Genomic DNA, 21,447 nt, shown 5'->3' on the forward strand with positions numbered 1-21,447 from the left:
AATGAAAATCCCATGCTAACTCTCCTCCGTTTACAACTCACTGTTAACAATAAAGCTCATGTTAAAAACAATAATTCTACATTAATTAATATGATTAAAAAAATAATTTTTGGTTAAGAAATTACTTTATTTTCACGATGACGGATAAAAAAAAGAAAAATGCTATTGGTACACCTTTGTGTACACTTTGAGTTACACAAAAGTGTATCAATGACAAAAATATCCCTCTGAAGCGCATAGAGGCGCGTGAGGCGCATGGAGAGGCGCAGGATATTTTTGTCATTGATACATCTTGTGTAGCCCAAGATATACAAAAATGATGTACATGTAACATGACTCTAAAAAAAAATTTATCGTCGGGTCGGGTCACAAGTCGGGCCTGGCAGATGTGCCTCTCAGGTGACATCAATCGGACAAGGGTGAAAAATCAAGAACTGATAAGAGAGCAGCAGAGGTGGAAACGGAGGGGGTGGGCCGGGCAAAATCCCCAAAGCTGAACTGGCATTGAGGGAATCGGAATTGAAATGGGAATGGAGGAGGAGCGAAAGTCGAAGCGATTCACGAAACAGTCGTTGACGGCGTCTTCGCCACATATAAACAATCTGGACGATGGCTGTCTCATGCACATCTTCAGCTTCCTAGCCCCGATTCCAGGTATCCTGCCACATACTCTTTCTCCTTTCTACTTCAATTTCTCTATCATCTCTATTCTGGGCCTTTGTTTTTTTTTTTTTCAATTGATTGAAGAACCCAGTTCTTCGATTTGTCTGTTAATCAGATTTTCCGAATACTTCTACTTTCGTGTATTCTTCAAGTACATTCCAAAACCCTGGTTTTTGTCGTTTACTTTACACTTATATTTGCACGGTGCCGTCTACATGTGGTGAAGACCCAATTGTAATGGTAGCATCAATCTGCGGATGAATAGAAATTTTTTGTGAGCATACTTCTGTTTATTAGCTCAAGAACCCTATTTTTTGTTACTTTCTCGTTGCAAGGCTATACATGTTTCTCCACTTCAAAATTCTTTCTCAGCTTCTTATTCTGGGCCTTTGATTTTAGTACTTTGAAGACCCCATTTCTCCAATTTGTCTCTTACTAAGCATAAAGACCACATTTTCTCAATATCTAGACTTGCATGTATTCTCGAAGTACATTCTAGAGCCCTGGTTTATGAAACTTCTCGAAATTGTCTTGTACATTGCTTGAAGTATTTAAAGCGATAACAAGACCTGATCCAATATAGCCCTTGTTCTATCCATGCACCACCCTAGTTAGAAGCTTCAATACTTTGCAAGCCTGTCGTTATTTGTTCACAGCCTTAAAAAGCCTCCATTCTTGCCTAAATACATCCACAAAAAGTTACCTCTTTGTTGCATTCAAGCTTCTGTCTAAGCCTCTACTTTTGTTGACCTTTCATCAATGTAAACCAATTAGGAACTGTCACAACATCCTATTTTTCTGTTTCCCCACATAATAGTTAGGCCCACCACTAGAGTGATTCCCAAACTTGTCCTCTATCAGACACATAATAGAACCAGATACAAGGGCCCAGGTGCTTCGTGTTAATATGGATGATTGGATTTTTTTCAAACCTGTAATCTTTGAGTTGTAGTTTGTAGGTCAACCATGCGGGTTGCCATCCATACTGCTGGAGTTTTACCCTCTGTGATAAACATTCATGTTTTCCAAAAGGCTCCTTTAAAATAGTATGCACAGGCATTGCATACATTGGTATTTAATTGAGCATGAACCAACACTGTGCTTTGTGACTTGGTAGGATCATTCAGATGGTTGGTAAGACCTACTATGGTACAGTGACAATATCATATTGGAGGGAATCCAAGCATACTATTGGAGTCTTGGAAAAGGGCTTTTTTGTTGTTTTACCTTGTGATGTTACAGATCATCTATGATACTTGAAATGCTTTGATTTTTCTTGATAAAAGAGGAGCGTTACATTAGGTATCTGATGGCTAACATAAAAATTATCAGTTCTTTAACATGATCTCTGGACACAGATTGGGGATCTAGAATTCATTTTGCCTACCTGACCTAGTACGATTAAGGCTTGTGATGATGATTTGGTTTTTTCCCCCCTATTATGTTATATTGCTACTAACCTGGTCTAAGAAGCTTGTTTCTCTGAATACCATGTGGTCTAATTTTGTATATTAAAACAAAGGCTAGAATTATACAATTTCATGTGGTCTCTTTCATGAATTGTTATTGAGTTTGCAGATCGGTATAACACCGCCCTCGTTTGCCACAGATGGCATTTCCTGGCATGTCATCCTCGTCTTTGGCTGAGAGTAGATCGGTCTGCCAAAGATTTATCTCAGCCTGGAGTTTTCCCCAACATAGAAACAGCCGTCTCTACTGCAAGGCTAGCACTGTTGAATATGTTTTTATTGAATTTGAGGTCGCAAAGTATGTAAATGTCAAAAAGATTTTGTGCATGTAGGCCTGGTGACACCATTCTGATTGCAGCGGGTGGGACTCATCTGGCATCTAATATTCAGATTAAGAAGCCCCTTTGTCTGGTATGCCTGAGGCTTTTCCCTATGAATTAGCACGATTGTGCAAGATTATATATTTAACTTGGGCTATATTTATAACCATGTTGCTTATCTAATCAAGGTTGTCTCAATGTACAGCCAAATTTTGGCAGTAATTATGAAGAAGCTTACATTTATATGCAGACTTATTTTAATGAGAGCACTAACATTCAGTAAGTATTATTTTTAGGTCAAGTCGTGGTAAAGCTAAAACATATAAAGTCATTTAACTTTGTTCGTGAACACAATTTATCATGTCAGATGTTAACATGGTTTCAACTTAATCAATCAGTAGACTTACTTTGAATTCATCTAAGTAAATATCTAAATTTTGAAAAGTACACTATTCATTTTTTCACCAGGAGGTTTCCCACCATTTTAGCTACCCAACCACTGGAGTTTTCTTTGTTCATACTGAGGTAATTAAAAACAACTAATTATTACAAAGAAAGAATATACTTATGTTTAGGGATGTGAACAAGGTCAGATCTGGGATAACTTTAGCTATACCCTACCCCTACCATAATTGGAAAAACTCTTCCAATATCCAGATCATATGGTTGTGAAAGTTTGAACACCCCTTCCCCCATCCCATACCCTGCAGCCAACCTTTCCCTGGCCCAAGTTAAGCAGGATTGGATTGTGGATTTAGGATTATTTAAATTATTTAGGACTTAAGTGTTAAAAAAAAAAGGCGAAAAAAATCTTTTTCAGCTATGTAATTAAATGAACATGAATTTTCTACAAAAAATTAGAGAAGCAAAACTCAAATGTTTCCCGCGTAATAAAGGAAAAATTTGCATTATTATTGTATAGTAGAGTCATATGAGAATATTATATATGACTGAAACAAGCTGAAACAAGCTTGAGATTATATATAATGTAGATCCTAAATCCTTCCTATTAGATTGGGGATCAGGCCTATTTTGTTGGTCTAATCTGCCATCCCTAGTTTTCAGAGGACAATTTTTTGTTTCCAAAAAACAAAACTGGCCACCAGCATAGCCATGTGTTCCTTTTACATGATTAATTGCAAAAAAAACAAAAAAAGGGAACTATTAGCACATTGTATTGGTTTATTGTGTCTCATTGTCAAAAAAGAATTACCACCATATATCCTATTAGTATCATTTATAGGATAGATTACCACATTTAGAATATGTAACATAACAGGGCTTCATTCTTATTATGCATTCATTTGCAAAATAGTGCCTGTAAAAGAGCTACTTGAATGCTGTTAATTCTTCCTACCAATGTTTAGCAAGCCACACATGCTAACGCATACACATGAAACTTGGATGGAGATCCTCCATGTGCATGAAGTGCAAAGTGCCTTCTGACGTGAACAGAGACTATGTTACTTTAAGCTTCCTTTTGGGCTTCTTCTGTTTCACATGAGTGCCAAAATTCTTTATGCATATTTCTTGATTAACTTGGTAGGCATACTTGCTCCAATAATTTAACTAAAAATGAAAGAGAAATAAATTTTGAACGCAAGATATTACGGTTTGCACTTTTTACCTCAACTTCTGTTCAGATTGGTGGAGGTGAGCTTGCAGATGATACAATACTTATCTGTACCAGAGGTTCAGACAGGTTAGAAAATTCTTCATGTTATTCCTTTCTTGACTATGCTTATTGTAAATTCATCATGTAAAATATCTTAGAAGCAGGTTTCAAACTGGTGGGTTTCAGTTACCCTTGTGAAAGTCATTACTGGTGAGCAAAAAGCATGAGCATGCTTGATCTCTTGGCACCGTGACAATCTCTATCAGTTCTCTTACTGTTTTTAGTTTACACATTGGATTTTATGATTTAACATTTCCAATCTGAATAAGATTTGGTTGAGGATATAATAGTTTGGCGGCTCTTTTAGTTTTTAAGGTTTATAAACGAAAACTTGCTTTGGCACCTACATTCCCAGAATTTATACCAAATGGGATAAGTACTGCCCTCAGGCAAACATGTGATTGTCGTCCAATCGTTTTAGAGTCGACTTGTAACACCACCAACTTGAAAGGACGGGATTATGCTATGACCCAACCTCACATTATTAGTACACTTAGAAATTTGAAAATTTCAAAAATTAGCTTTAAGTTAGCCCTTTCGAATAAAGCTGGTTGTGGTACATGACAACTGGAGAAACATCACTGCTGCCATTGTTTTTCCCAACACATAAGAAATGTTTTATACATTATTTCCTGTGTTTGAGCAGTGCATTGGAGTTCTTGTCTACCTGTAAATTGGCAAACCTGACGGTGAAGGCGGAGCTGGGCTGTTGCTTGCTTCATAGGAGTGGGAGGCTGATTATCGATGGCTGTATTCTCCAATGCGAATCCAATCCCTTAGACCACCTTTCCTATCCAATAATGAGCACAGCTAATAGTTCTGAGGTATTCCGGTCACTAGTTAAGGGTCGCGGTGATGGTGTCTCGGTTTCTCGAACTCGTATCGAAGGAGGCGCGAAAGCCGTTTTAACCAGTGGAACCCTCTCGCTGCAGCGGGTTCGAGTCATTTATGCTCGAACTTCGGTCTTTTTCTGGTTTGATGTAGAACAGATGCAGAGCTTTTCTGAATGACCAATCAGCTATGCTTCATTGTTGCATTGTTTCTGTGTGGATGGTATGCTGTCGTGTTGGCTGTTTTTATCTCTAGGATAAACGTTTACTGTATGGATTTGGTGTAAATTATGGGGTTCACTATGCCATGATTTAATGGTTAATCTACTTTTTCTGAATCATTTATTAGTTTACACCATTTGGGCGACTCTCAATTTGAAGGTGGGGAACTTTTATGAACCAACCACCTTTCACAATAATCAATTGTGAATTAGAAGCCCTGCCAGGTACTTTGTTTGGCTTGGCTTGGCTTGGCTTGGCTTGCAAGAACAAGAACATTCACGTCGGAGGGCTTATTAATTGACGTGGAAAGTTTTGAGAGAAAGGAGAGCTGCCATTTGCTTCCCTCTTTTCCTAGAAATTTAGTAAGGCAGAAGCAAATATGGTGAAGTCTTGTAGCTAGCTACTCATAGCATCAATAATAACTCTTAACAACTTTGGTGCTAGCGTTACCCAGGTGTGAATCCTAACATACAGTTTTTGCCCATGTCAATAATGTCCCTGACAAGTTTCAAATATACTGTCGAACGATCTTGCATTAATCTTAAAATAATCAATATTGGGGAATTCCATGAAAATCCGTTTTGTCTTCATTAACCGTAGCAGAAAGGGGCAGTCTTGTAATTTCATGAGTATGAGTGGGGTGTTTTCTTTTTGCCATTCATCCGCATTTTGATTTTAAGACTCATAATAATTTACACTATGATATATAAGGTTTGATGCAAGACATACTCCAAACTAAGAATAAAATCATGACCTGAAATAGATTCAGTTCACAGCTGTTTCAAGGCCTTTCCCCATGCGCATCCACAAAATATACCCAGCAAGAGCCATATTTGAAGTGAGACACCACAAATCCACAAAAAATTCTCAAAACTAAGTTGCCAGGGAATAAAATATAAAAAAAGAAACAACCACTTCCTGTTTTCACTCACTAATTTGACTTTGCTAGGGTAATATCTAATTTGGACCAGATGATACGCTATTCCCTCTCGTTACACCTTTCGCATCTCATTCAAACAAAAATGAATGAAAAGAGAGATTAAAAACTCCGCCATTCCCCCTTCTCTATCTTTTTCTTCTCCACGTGCTTAATTACCTCATAAATGCATTTTCCTCGAGACCCAACTCGTTCAAACAGCACGAGTACACCCCCTGTTTATTATGCAGCAGATTCGCGGCCTACCTGAGAATTGGGCAACCACAAGATGATCACTAATCATTGCCAAAGAAAACCTATCCTTGATACCGATAAGAATTTTTTAGAACAAAGCTGCAATTTTCACTATCAAAAATTGGGTTCGTATGGCTCAAAACATTTTAAAATTTTACAACAGTTAAAAATGAACCGCCTTTATAATTGAACGCATGCAATACAAGGATTGGTGTTTGAGTAGGCCATTATAATTAGAAGACCATGGACCTGCCCGTTCCCCGACTGAACTGGTTGACCCCAGCTAATTATTCGATTAGATGTCATGTCCCATGTGGCAAACCAGCACCCTTCATCTTGCAGAGCCAACAATGGGTATCCACCTCCAGCAACCCATAGTTTATTTGCACCAATGGGAAGAAGAACTAACATTTAGACGAAGAATGAAAGGCGTACACTTGCATGTCTCAGGCGTATTTGTACCAAGGATTGATTTCGTTTTGAAAATGTTTCAATAAATTTTTATTATTCTTACTTGAGCTGACTTAAATTAAAATCCATCATCATAATATGTTGAATGGAAATTTAGTACTGGAAACAACGGCAGAATGAAAGTAATATTCTGCAAGAATTCGTTTTCCAAACTTAATTCCCCTGAATTTTAGGTAAAGACTAAAGCTTACAGCATTATAAATATACTAGTCAAGTTAAAGTAAAAATAATCATCAAAAAAAAAATTCCTTTTCTTCAAGGGGTTTGTCAAGGTGGGGTAAGGAGGAGGAGATTGGAATTTTAAGAGGATGAGAAGGCAAGCGAGCCCCGCCCTGCCCCATGCCTGTGGGTAAACCTGATATTCCCGTGAACTTCACAACTCAATAACCGTAGGTCGTGCCTATGCGGTCTGGGCACGTGTTTCTTACTCTAGTCTGAGCCATACCAGACAGCCCCACTCATTACTTGTTAAGTAATATTCTGAAGCTAATGCAAACAATGCGATTCATGGATGTCAAATAAATTAAACAATATGAATGACTTACCAAGTATATGGTCCAAAGTCTTAAGTCAATTTCAAGAATCAAGTCTCCGTTGCAATACCAAATCATCGGCAGAATAATAATCCGCAATGAGACGATAAATGTATGATGGATTATGCCCACCTCTATAAAGTAAACAAACCGTCAGTAAAAATTTCCAGCAAAGCATTGCATAAGCAGTTAAAAGTGAATATATAAAATAAAAAGGTGAGGCATCAGCAAATATAAGGGTTCATATACTGGCTCTTCAGTTCTGTGGGATTGAACAAAGCTACAAAGTTTGAAAAGCTACTTCAAACCTAACATAATAAAAGTGGAAACAGTTGTGTGGAGTTAAAGTTTCACCAAACAAAGCTTTTTAAATAAATTCATGTGTTTTCTGCTTTTTTCATGTACCTACAAAACATGGATTTATGACAATAGCATAGCAAGATTCCACAAATTAAAATGAATATAATAGGTCAAATTTTAAAATTTTTACCAGTCCATTTGGTTACAGTTTCAAAAATTGTTTCTAGTTCTGAAACCAGATTAATTCTGAAGAATAAACAACAATAACAACATATCCAACCTTTATCCCACTGTGTGAGGTTGGCTACATGAGTTCTAGACTTCCATGTATTAACTCTGAAGAATGTATTCAGTAAATTAGTTTGAGATAAACTGCTTTCTGAAATTGCCAAAAAACAAGTATCAAAGTTTTGCTTTCACTGGTTCCAAAAGTAGTTTCTCATACAAGAATGAAAATTATATAAAAAAGATGATGTCTCCAAGGTTTTCCTCGTTTTGGACGTGGAAACAAGAAAAACAAATAAATTAGAACACAAGCTGTAAGCAAGTGGGTGCTATGAATCCTTGAAGTCCTAGGAAATGATAATAAAATGGTGAACTTACGTGTCTGTAATGAATAAACTAACAAGCTTTGGCGGTACATAATCAAATGCAGGATTGATGACATGAAGAAGAGGGGAACCAGTAGAACTTCCAAAATCCATGCAATCTGAGAACTCTCCGAAGTCCAGAAGATCAGAAGGTGACTTTAGCTCATTGAGTAAGACCTCTGGGTTGTGAGGATACAAGGGGCACAACTGTCATGTAAGCCACACAACATTAAGAATGAACGTTTAAATCAGAACAATAATAAGGCAATTTAGTGACATATAGCTCCAAAAAAAAATTTAAAAAAAAAACTTTTAAGAATGTAGGTCTAGCACCTACCAAAATTAATAAGCAACTACATTTGCTGGAACAAGAAATGAAACAAGCAATGATTAAGAAGAACCATCAACCTTAATCCCATCAAGCAACCAACCAGAAAACTTTCCAACATGAAAAGCCAAATGAAAGAACCATTATGACACTCATATTAGCCTTCCCAAAATAACTCATAAGTCAACATCCGCTTCCTGCTCCTAAATCTCAAAAACAGGCTTTCATTTTCTGAAACTGCATCACAATCTTTCTATATCTATTAAGTCATTCAAGGATTCAAGAACCAGTTTAGTAGCATTTCCTTCAACCGGCAGGCCAACACCTTGCAAACAAATTATATACAACACCATAAGACTAAAAGGTTCGCAAGCTTTGATGTCTTCTGTCCATCCTTTGCTAGGAAAAGAGGTGGCACTTGGTCATTTCTCAAACACCCTGACCTCCAACACCAAATAATATTCACTATCACTCCCAATAGCAACTCCTTTAACAAAATCCCAACAAGGCCAAAAGAAAGCCACAAACATATCATCTAACATCCTATTTAAGAGATTTTTAAGGCCAGGAGAAGCTCTACCAACTGGCATATCCACGGAAGGGTTTGGCTGAAATCCATTCCATCAAAGACATGCCCACCATGACTTCAAGGATTGTAGTGGTGAGTTGAGAATTGCAGGTAAGCATCAAGCACACATACCTATTGGAGCTAGGAAGGAAGAGAGCTAGGCCTTATTGGCTGCTGGAGCTTGGAAGGGAGATTTAGGGTTTAAGGTTAATGCCTCCTCCTAGTAGCTTGACGACTCCTATTCATGGTGGAGTCTCAGGCCTTAATGCCAAAGTCCAAGGGAAAGGGGTGATGGGTTATGGCTGGAAATACTTCCAGAACGGAAGAATCAGAACTTCAATTCATAAAGGTAACACTGGCTTCTGTTATAATAGAAATAATATTGATCAAGCTTGTATAGTTAAATTTCATTAATTGACAGTCTTCTCCATCACATGAAATGTTAGTTTCACTTTAGGGCTAAAAGAAATGAAGATTTTCAGAACTAATTTGTAATAGTTAGCAGCCAAACAAAGCAGGTTTCTTTGATCTTGTGAAGCAATGTGCCAATGAGGCTTTTGTAAATACAAAGTACCTTGTGAATGCCAGCAAGCACGACAAAAGGGACGGCATGCCTTTTGGCTGCCAATGCAACCATATTTAACCCAACAGGTGCTACAACCCCACCATTGGCCATGACAGCATGAGCTCCAACAATAACCTTTGATTGACAAAATGAAGTTAAAAGATGTCAAGGAAATGCAGACCAGAAGGGAAGGTATAAAACCCTAGGTTGTTGCATACCATGTTTACTCGGGAAATCAAGGCAAAAACAGCAGAGTCCATAATTACTGTAGTCTGCAATCCTCTTGAAGCCAATTCTTTTGCAAGAACATGGCCCTGATATCTAATTGAAGCACCAAATCACCATAAATGAATTATGAAAGATCTTAGAAGAAAATTTTGAAAATTAAAGATGCTACAAACAATCCCTTCTAGCAAATAAGAGCTTACAGCTCATACAAACCTTGGAGCACCTTCAGCAACAAATACCCGAAATGACCTTTTTTTCTCATTTGCAGCACAAAGAAACTCGCTTACTGTTGTTGAATTGCCTAATGTCAAAATTACTTCGCTGAAAAGAAAATGACACTTTATAGTAAAATAGAATCAAAATAAAAATTAAAATGTTCAATCCTTTCTTAGGATGACATGGATTAAAATGCAGAGGAAGATCCAGGATGCGAGGGAAGGTAAAAGGAGAAACGCTGTATGTCAGTCCAGTATGCCATGCTAGTAGATATAATTTCTTTCTCAGCAGGATGCTACTAAAAAAATCCAAATGAACTGGAGATAGTAACATCCTTCTGAACCTTAGATGGAAACTTTGAAAGCTGTGACCATCCTCGGATCATGTTAAGGAATTATATCCAATAAGCACACAGCAAGGCTTAAGACATTTATCATATACTCCACAATGCTCATCAGAGAACAAACACCTAGAACACCAACTACCAATTACAATCCCTAACACAATTAGAATGTTTAACTGACAGCAAGCATTTTTAAGTAGCAGCTTTTCCAGTTGATTCAAACAGTGGATTCTTCTAGAAGAAAATAATGGTAACCAGTACATATTTCAGTTGCTGCATCAATCCCTTGAAAAAGTCAAAAATTTCAAGAACTCCAAATCTACTGACGCATTATCTTCTGTCTCTGAGAAGCATGATCAATTAGCAAAAAAGGGATAAAGCTCTGACCAAAAAGCCAGAGAACAAAAGGAAGTGGAAATTAAGGAAATATCAAATAAGGATACAGATAAAGTAAGGAGTAGAGGAAGACCTAAGAAAACTTTATGGAAAACCCTTAGGCATGACATGGGATATAATACCCTTACAGAATATATGGCCATGGGTAGATGAATGGAGAGCTAAAATCCATGTAGCTGACCACACGTAGCGGGATCAAAACTTGTGATGATAATAATGATGATGACAGATGAAGTAATAGCAGAAGAGACAGTTTACTTACAATACAAAACCAGATTCTGGCTCTTGTTTTGGCATGCAAAGCAGCAAGTAAACTGGCTACCATTAGATAGTCAAAGCTTCCAGCAAACTGGAAGAAATGGCATGAATGTGAATCCTCCACTTCAAAAGAAGGTGACAGGATTGCCCCCAAGCAAATAGAATTCATCTTAGGAAACCTCAAGAAAGGAAAATAATTTTGGAGATAAAGCCATCAGGATCTCATACCATGATGAATTCCAGACCCCTCTCAGGATCCAAATGGGTGTCTCCTCTCAATAACCAAGGAAAAGGGAAAAAATGAAAAGAGAAGATAGAATTAGACAGTATAACATCAATCAACTCTTGGGACCTGGCAACATGGATCATCACGCTCATCAGCTCTTTAACAGCTTGTACCCTTTATTAACTCTAAAAAAATGGTGTCCTTTCTTAGGTCCACCTTTGACGTTCCTTTTGGCCTTCTTGATGTCTTTTTCGCTCCTCCATCTTAAACAAAAGCACGTTATCAAATTAGTTTACTGGGATGGTGGCCTATAGCAAACCATTACAAAAGATTTATTCCTGTACTAAGTTGACTAACGCCACTTCCAACTACCAAAAACTGCTCATTTTCTTCTTCTATCTTTATTTTATTTCATTCATAATCAGAGTATCCTTATTCTACTTACTGGCATATTTACAATGTTTCCTAATGTTACATTTTAATACTACAAAGCACACCTGACCTTGCAGCTATTCTTCCTTCAGCTTGAAAAGATGTCAATGTCATACATACCACATAAAACTTCATCCTCATTCCATCCTTTTCTGATTCAATGAACAATATCATCCTCCACCCCTCATTATATATAGATATGTATGCATATAATCAAGGGACAATACATCAAAATAAGCACTCACGGTTTCCTTAGGCCATTAAGCTTCATTTAGCTTAAAGAATGCTACTAATTTTGCTAAACTCAGGCTCCTTGTGTTGAACTCTAGTTTTGCTTGCATTTATATTCTGAAGCATTTCTCAAAGTTAATTTGCTGTCACTAACTAGCATATTCGTTACAAAAGCTTGCTCAAGCATAGATTTTAAGTTAACCCATGACAAATTCCAAAAGACAAGAAAATAAAACAGTCCCAGTGATGTCTGTCCTTTACTTATCTGCACCATAAATATTGTTAAGCAATTTACTATATCAAATTGATATCCATTTTTCCCCTAACATCATGCACAACTGACACCAGAGAACCCTACCAAATGAAAAACAGATCTATACACAAGTATATCTAATTGATAACCATTTCATTTAATCCACATTGTTTCCACAAGGACTTTTTTTTAAAAAAACTTAGAAAATGCAGAAAGCACCTACCTAGACCATCTTATTCAAAGAAAGGATACCACTTCAACGAAAGGGCACTTATTCAAAAGATGGCAAACCAACTTCGACTTTCTAATGTGTGTCAAAACTAAAGGAATTCACCAGTTCATGAATATATTCATATATATGGCAAGACTTCACAAGTATATTCATTTACGGCATCCTAACACAGGCCCTCGGAGTGATGCATTTTCCACCCTTAAATTTCACACCTCTATCTTACAAAGAAAAGACCATTTTCGATATTTGGGATCAGTGATTCAAAAAGATGGAGAAATCCACGAGGATATTGCACATAGAATTAAGGCAGGTTGGCTAAAATGGAGAAATGTATCGGGGGTGTTATGTGATGGTAAAATCCCATTAAAATTGAAAGGAAAATTTTATAGGACAGCTATAAGACCAGTCTTGCTGTATGGCTCAGAATGTTGGGCAGTCAAATACCAGCATGAGCAAAAGACGAGTGTAGCGGAGATGAGGATGTTAAGATGGATGTACGGACATACAAGAAATGATAAAATTAGAAATGAAGTTATTCGTAATAAAGTAAGAGTAGTGCCAATCGAGGAGAAGATGAGAGAGACTAGATTAAGATGGTTTGGTCATGTGAGAAGGAGACTAAGAGATGCTCCTGTGAGGAGAGTTGATGAAATGGAACAATTAGTCACAAAAAGAGGTAGAGGTAGACCCAAGAAGACTTTGGGAGAGACATTAAAATTTGATATGAAATATATGGATCTAAATGAGGATATGACAAAAGACAAAAATACATGGAAGTCTAGAATTCATGTAGCTGACCCCACATAGTGGGATAAAGGCTGGATATGTTGTTGTTGTTGTTGTAAATTTCACACCTCTCTTCATAACTCAAATCAAAGGACTATATAGCAGAGGAAAAGAGGATTAAGTTAAAAAGAAAAAAGAAAAAAAAAACTAATCAATTAACTTGACATAAATGACCATCAAAGTGAATTTGATAGAAAATGTTAAATCAATGTGTTTGTTTGAAATGGCATATCAAACAGATATAGACATTTAAAATGCAGGTAACAATCAATAACTTCTAAACCAAAACAACATAAGACCATAATACGGAAAAATTGCACAAAAAATTAAATATAATTACGTAAATCATATTGACAGTACATGTTATCATAGAACATTATGTATATGCAATTAAATTCGAACAGGCAACTTGAAGAGATAAAACAATATGTATTCAAGGTTTGTAAGAGAGGTACTTGTGATGTATATGCTCCACAGCTTGCTCAGCAATCTGCTCATGGCAAGTGCCAATATCTTGAATAAGCTCATTAACTGCCTCAATAACATTATGCTTTAGCTTTCGGCTCCTCGAACTTTTATCAGCAGCTGTAAGGCATATAACCTTCACTATCAATTCACAGACAGCTCAATTTAATTTTTCACAAACACACTCTCCCTCCTTTGACACTATTATAAACAACCCGATCAAGATTAGCCAATGAAATATGTTCAAGGATTGTTAGGCACATTCACATGAATGATAACATTAATGATCAGTTCTATTTGTTACACTCTTCAAGTCTTCATACCCCAGATGAATGATATAAGAATTCTCCAGAAGATAGAAGAATAAAGAACTTACATTTGCTTTTTCCTTCAGAATCACCCCCAGAAGAAGTATGAGGAATAGCTGCTGAATGAGGGACGTCTTCAAGAAGTGTCTGCAAGGATGGTGGCCTTAGAGTGCTTCTAGCAGCAGCAGCAACAGCTGCAGCCGACAAAACTGGATGATCATCTCGATCAACATCATCATCATCATCACTTGCAGCAGGCAAACTCAACCCACCAATGGCAGCCGTAGTGAGAGAAAGATCCTCTTCTCTGATGATGTGTAAAATGCGCCTCACGATATTACCAACAGCGAGCTCTGCAATCCAGTGCATGCAATAATATAACTAATAGTACATGTGTAAGTCTTAATCTACATTGTTTGGCCCATAGGCCTAACATTATGTAAACACTCTAATTATGGGGCTGCTTAACCTCAAATAGCTTCACCTATATACTCATTTAGTTTCTTGGTTTATCTTTCCAGATTGATGCGGTCACCAATCAAGACTTGGCTTAAGGCCAACCCAACTAAACCGGAACAGTATCACCAAAATAGTAGTGCCATAATGTTATTTTAATACTTCTTAAGTTTTAGAATTCTACTTGATTTAGGATTCTATTTTATATTTCTACTTGATTTAGGATTCTATTTCATGTTTCTACTTGATTTAGGATTCTACTTCATATTTGATTAGAGTTTTATTTTTATTAGGATTCTAGTTGACTTTTATTTAGGATTTATTTCTATTAGAATTCTAGTTGGATTTTGTTTTCCAAATATTAGATGGATTTGGATTAGCCGAACACTATAAATATACCTAGGATCTAGAGTTTGTAATCAAGTTTTAATCAATCAAATTTCAGCAACCTATTTGGGTTTTCTTAGCAAAACAGTCTTGTTTTTGCGTCTTCTTGAAAGTCAAGCTTCAGCCATTGAAGTTTGCTCTTTCAAGGGTTTATTTTGGTGTGTTTTCTTCACACTCGCGCAACACGTTGCATCAGGTGGTATCAAAGCGGTTAATCAACCAATCAGATGGCCAATCTTGAAGGTAACGGTAGCAACCAGCCTCGTGACGGTGATCAGGGGTTGTCCGCAGTTTGGAGAGCAATCGAAGAACAACGGGAAGTAACTCGTACTATCCAGCAGCGATTAGAGCAACATAGCAACCAATTGGGCACCTTACTACGAGTTGATGATGATAGGAACCTGAATAATGGGGTGAATCAAGCCGGAGCGGGAAGACCACCCATTAATCATGTCCTTGTTAACCCTAAAAGACCAGTGATTGAAGATAGCAATGAAGAGGATGATTTTGGTCGAGCAATAGCTAACCTTGGTGGTAGAGGGGTTAGGAGGAATGCGCATCAGCACAACCACTGGGGCAACGATGAGTATAAACTAAAAGTTGATATTCCTACCTTTAGTGGAGATCTTGATATTGAGGGGTTCCTGGATTGGATCGCTAAGGTTGACCGTTTTTTCGAATACATGGAGATCCTAGATGAACGACAAGTAAAGTTAGTAGCTTACAGGTTAAAGGGCGGTGCATCTGTTTGGTGGGAACGATTAAGAGAAACGAGATTGAGGGAAGGCTGACAGCCGGTTCAGACATGGAGATGAATGAAACAGCTGTTAAGAGGTAGGTTTTTGCCCCTTGACTATGAACAATATATGTTTGAAGCTTATCAAAGATGTGCACAGGGAATGAAGAGTGTGAATGAATATACCTCTGACTTTCTGCGATTGGCGGAGAGAAACCAATTGTCAGAAAGTGACAATCAACAAGCAGCTCGTTACTTGAATAGATTGAAGCATGTTATTCGTGATAAAATTGGGGTTCAGATGGTTCTGAGTATGCAAGAAGCAAGGAACTTAGCTTTAAAGGCTAAGTTAATGTTGAGTGAGAGATCTCGTAATGACAACTATCGTCAGTATAGTGAGAATGAAAATAAACAACCAGCTTTTGATAAAGGCAAGTCAGTTCAAGGAGCGCAACCCTCCAATCCACCCCATACAGTCAAGCCTAATAAGGCTACAACGGGGGGAAACATTTGAGGTACTACTTCTAATCTTCCAAAATCCCCTAATCCTTATGCAAAGCCTATTCTTTTAAAATGTTTCAAGTGCAATGAGGTTGGGCATCGATCTAGTGATTGTCCAAGGAGGAAAACAGTTAACATTGTAGAAAAGGAAGAGGTAGATGTTGCTGAAGAGGAAGTATATTGCGAACCTGATGGGAAGGATGACGAAGAAGATTATGGACACGGGCAATATACCTGTGTAGTGAGGAAGTTAATGCTATCTCAAAAGAATGAAGATACTACTCAACGGCATAAACTTTTTCGCACGAGGTGTACAGTGAAAGGAAAAATCTTTGAGTTAATTATTGATAGTGGAAGTCAAGAGAACATCATAGGAAGAGACGTGGTGGCAAAGATGCAGTTAACTCCTGAAAAACATCCAAGCCCTTACATGATTGGATGGATGAAAGAAGTTAGTAGCATACATGTGGATGAACGTTGCAGGGTGCCTTTCTCTATTGGTAAGTACTCCGACGAAGTCTATTGTGATATTGTTGATATGGATGCTTGCCATATTTTATTTGGGAGGCCTTGGCAATTTGATGTGGATGCTAAGCACTCGGGTAGGAAGAACACATATCAGTTTGAGAAAGAAGGTGTGCGTTATACTTTGTTACCCATAGTGGAAAAGAATCAAACCAAAGCTTCTAAAGTGGAGCTTGATTTCAAAGATTATGTTGTCCCAGCAACCTCAACGTTTGCAAACTCAGGTCTGATTTATGCTGCTAACATGACAGAAACTCCAAGGTTATTGACTCATACTGGGGTATTTTCCAGTCCTGATGGCTCAAGCATTGCTTCGCAACCCAAGGATGGTGGTGTTTCCTCTGATCGACTTGCGACTGTAAAGGAGATGGAGGTCATGGTAGCAAATCCTTCTACAGTTTATTCAAGATCTGGCATGGTTGAATCGAAGGCAATAAGATTTACTAGATTAGAGAAGTGCTCAAGATGGAAGGTTCAACGTCCTCAATCTAACAGTAATAATGCAATGGAGGCAGAAGGTAACAAACATGGCGATGATTGGACCCATGCCAATGCTGATATGGCTAAGAAGGGGAGGAATGTCTTTGCTCATGTTCCCTTAGCAGAAAAGTTCAATCGGTTCAGGAAGATGTCAAGCAAAAGTTGCACAAATAAGAAATATAAGGCGACAGTTGACAAGCATAGAAAGCACAAGGTATTTGAGATTGGAGATGAAGTTATGATCTTTTTGAAGAAGGAACAAATTCCAGCAGGAAAGCAGAACAAGTTCAAGCCAAAAAAGTATGGTCCTTACAAGATTCCAAAGAAGACCAATGACAATTATTATTTTGTGGATTTGCCTAATCATATGGGTATTTCTAAACATTCAAAGTGGCTAATCTCTCTTCGTACTTATCGGATGTGGATTTGTCTAAACATGATCAAAATTCGAGATCGAATTTTTTCCTAAGTGAAGGTGAATGATGCGGTCACCAATCAAGACTCGGCCCAAAGCCAACCTAACTAAACCGGAACAGTATTACCAAAATAGTAGTGCCATAATATTATTTTAATACTTCTTAAGTTTTAGAATTCTACTTGATTTAGGATTCTATTTTATATTTCTACTTGATTTAGGATTCTATTTCATATTTCTACTTGATTTAGGATTCTATTTCATGTTTGATTAGAGTTTTATTTTTATTAGGATTCTAGTTTACTTTTATTTAGGATTTATTTCTATTAGAATTCTAGTTGGATTTTGTTTTTCAAATATTAGATGGATTTGGATTAGCCAAACACTATAAATATACCTAGGATCTAGAGTTTGTAATCAAGTTTTAATCAATCAAATTTCAGCAACCTATTTGGGTTTTCTTAGCAAAACAGTCTTGTTTTTGTGTCTTCTTGAAAGCCAAGCTTCGGCCATTGAAGTTTGCTCTTTCAAGAGTTTATTTTGGTGTGTTTTCTTCACACTCGCGCTACACGCTGCGTCGCAGATGCTAGAGGGTGATATGTGAGAAAAGACAAATATTTTAACTAGAACTATCATTACTGTCCAACATAGTACTGGAGCATCGTGTGTACACTTTTTTTTCCCCTTTTAAGATAATTAGGCATTCAGTTTATATCTTTATTTTGTATTTGACCTCTCCTTATGTTTGTTCTTTTGATAATTGATACCATTCCATATTTGTGAACCACATTTCATGTAGTATGTCTCTTGAGGCACACATTCTAAACTTTATTATAGGATTTGAGAAACGGGGGGATCATGCATGAGTAAGGGTGCCAAAGACAGGCAATCTCTCACATGGTATACATTGTCTAGCTATTATCTGGAAATCTAAAACTTCCAAGGAAATTAATAGCTTATAATTGTATTAAATGAAGTTAATTGAACCTTAAACTCTTCCACTAGTTTTGTCTTGTACATAAATTTTGCTTGTTCATTCCTAGAACAAGAAAAATAATGATTTACTCAATCATCGGGCTATGAATGTTTTTTCATTGATTTTGAAATTTCACAGAATATTCATCATTCAACTCTTTCCATTGTTATGTCTTAGTCATTCAACTCTAGAAGATGGGAGTGGCCATAAGCCATTGCAAGATTTACCACCAAAGTTTGTTCATGTGGGAAGAAGATCAATAGATGTCCATTTTATGAGATAATAATGGTTTTTTTTTTTTTTAGTTTCTTAATTTTCTATAACAGGTGTATGCTGTCACTTTTAAGATGTTAGAAGCTTTAGAATATATGCAGTTTAGATCTCATCGCTCGTAGAGATTCCTAGTTACATATTTTTGCAATCCTATACCTAAAATTTATAATAATTTATTTTCTTTTGAATTATTAGTTCGTATCCAATGAGGAATGACACTGTGTACTAGTGCTGAATTACTCGAAACTTTATGTTCCTTAGCAGTTTGAGTCTTATCTGGTCCCCACACTGGTTTGTCTTTCTATTAGGAAGTATCCTCAATTGCCTAGGAAGTTCAAACAGCCTGTGACAAAAAGATCTATTGGATAAAATAAGATCAGGGAAAATACATGCTAAAGCTATAGACTGCTGCATATGAAAACTAGTTAAGTTATTTTGCCCATTCTTTCTACATGCATAATTTTCTTCAACTCCTCCTTATCTTCTTCTAATTATTGTTAGGGTTCTAATGATCTTTTTTTCCTCCTATTGCTGCAAATCTGCAGCCACTACACTTTGAGTGTGAGCTCGTAATATCCCACAAATCATGCACACTGGGAAACCTCATAGAAATCTATGTATGAGCTCACCCTAGGGAGGTTTGAACCCTGGTTGCAAATGAGGCAATTATAGCCTCCTAACACCAGGCCAACTCTTGGGGTGTTATGGTTCTAATTATCTTTACTGCAGCCCATTCATTACAAAAATCTACTGTTGGACTAACAGTAACATACACTATCAGACCCCGTCACTTCCAATACCCTAAGCATGAACATTATATATCTCCTCTGTATTCGATAAGCAATTAAGCAACATGCTTGCACATGAGTACGCAAGACATGTCGTGACAACATTGAATCGTGAACTGATAGATCAACAATTTAAAATAGAGAAAACGAATAGAGTGCATACCCACGGGATTTGCCTCGACGAGCTGCTGTCCGACAGCCTTTACAGCATCAATCAGAGCCCCAGACTGAGCCTGGTTAGAGTGCGGAATTCGCTGCTGCGAAATCACCGAACGGAGCAGCTCCGCCGTCTGCTTGGCGGTAGCCTTTGAACCCTCAATTTTTCTGCAAACAAGAAAGGGTTTCTTTTCACAAACCCACGACTCAACTCTCTGGACAATAGACAAACCTGAAAAATGTCAATTCCATTAACTCACCGTTTTCGGAGCTTGATTACGAAATCATTTACGAGAGCATTCACGTCCGGCATAGCTCCCGACGGATTTCACCCGAAGCTTGCAACCTCGACACTGTTCCTCCGTTTGGATGCTATCTATCGAATCCCTAAAAAGGAAAGGAAAATTCCTTCTTATGTTGACGGGAGTGGGACCGTGGAGTTGGAGGAATTTGATTGCGTACTTCCAAAGCCCAAGCTGAACGGATGGGTCCGATCCGAGTTCAGATTAGGGTTTTGTTTTGGGGGAGAGACAAAAGTAAAATCGAATACTGGATGGAAACACAAAACTTAGTTAATGTTAAAAGTCATATTCATAATTTTAAGTAAATGTATTAATACAGAAAATCTTTACAAAAATTTTGTTTTGAAATGCTTAAGTATGTGTGAGGCAGGGATATTAACACCCTCTTTAAGGCTAAATACATATTTTATTATTTATATTTATATCTTTTTTATTTAAATACTCGAATATTTTATTATTTTAAATAATAATATATATTTTTTATTATTTTAATTATATCTCTAAATTTATTATTGTTAATCAAATTGTTGAGATGTGCAATTGACTCGAAATTGTATAATTTGATTATATAATTAAAATAACAAAAAAAATCAAGAATACAATTAATCTAAATTTATAAATTTAATAATATATTTAAAATAACAAAAAAATTAAGTATCTAAATGAAAAAACATACAATTATAAGAGATAAAAAATATATTTTGTCGCCTCTTATATTTAAGTCACAATTTATATAAAATATACAACTTTGATTATTTAAGTTTACAACTTTATTTAATTAGTATTTAAAACTTTTTTAATATCTGCCACTATATTTAAGTTGCAAATTATATAAGATATACAACTTTGATTATTTAAATCAAATGTCATTTAAATTTAAAATTTTGTTTAATTAATGTTATGCCTATCAAAATAATCAAAAAATAAAAATAATAACAAGTCCAGGAAAAAAAAACTACCACGTGGCAGACCATCAAGATGCTAGCTAGCTGCCAACTAGGTAACAACCCCAAGCATGATTGCTTCGTGCGGCCAAGAGAGGGCCTTCTTTGGCTGCATAGAAGTGGCTATATAGAGTGGCTACTTCCCCCCTCCCACACTGCCACGCAAGAACGTGACCAAGGAAAATGGGGTTCTACCCCCCCCCCCCCCCCCAAGAGACGTCTCTTGGGGTATTCTCACACCCTCGAGGGACATTTCTCAAGGGTATTTCACCCTCGAGGTCCCTCAGGGGTGCTTAATGTGCATTGTGCTGCATCTGCGTACACTAATGCGCATGCTTTGCCATGTACCCTCGTGTTAATAGTTTCGCAAGACTCGGTTAAAACTGTTTTCGAGATGTTCGGCGAGAAATCAAGCCATTCGACACATAG

General features: G+C 37.0%; 2 protein-coding genes across 2 annotated transcripts; one reads left to right on the forward strand and one right to left on the reverse strand.

The window, feature by feature from the left end:
• Positions 1 to 415: 415 nt before the first annotated feature.
• Positions 416 to 5,298, forward strand: LOC127800170 (F-box protein SKIP5). The gene is made up of 5 exons (XM_052334631.1): positions 416 to 654; positions 2,242 to 2,386; positions 2,465 to 2,543; positions 4,096 to 4,154; positions 4,774 to 5,298. Exons 1-5 carry the CDS (start codon positions 525 to 527, stop codon positions 5,135 to 5,137), a joined length of 777 nt encoding a protein of 258 aa, XP_052190591.1. The 5' UTR covers positions 416 to 524; the 3' UTR covers positions 5,138 to 5,298.
• Positions 5,299 to 5,915: 617 nt separating this feature from the next.
• Positions 5,916 to 20,290, reverse strand: LOC127800163 (uncharacterized). Its single transcript, XM_052334621.1, has 10 exons — positions 20,033 to 20,290; positions 19,780 to 19,940; positions 14,148 to 14,432; positions 13,762 to 13,891; positions 10,147 to 10,254; positions 9,924 to 10,026; positions 9,715 to 9,840; positions 8,258 to 8,451; positions 7,367 to 7,488; positions 5,916 to 6,362 (listed from the first exon to the last, which is right to left on the reverse strand). The coding sequence occupies exons 1-9, from the start codon at positions 20,083 to 20,085 to the stop codon at positions 7,398 to 7,400; spliced, it is 1,251 nt and encodes a 416-aa protein (XP_052190581.1). The 5' UTR covers positions 20,086 to 20,290; the 3' UTR covers positions 5,916 to 6,362; positions 7,367 to 7,397.
• Between the last annotated feature and the right edge of the window lie 1,157 nt (positions 20,291 to 21,447).

The sequence above is a fragment of the Diospyros lotus genome, chromosome 1 (genome assembly GCF_014633365.1).
Source record: "Diospyros lotus cultivar Yz01 chromosome 1, ASM1463336v1, whole genome shotgun sequence".
NCBI lineage: Eukaryota > Viridiplantae > Streptophyta > Magnoliopsida > Ericales > Ebenaceae > Diospyros > Diospyros lotus.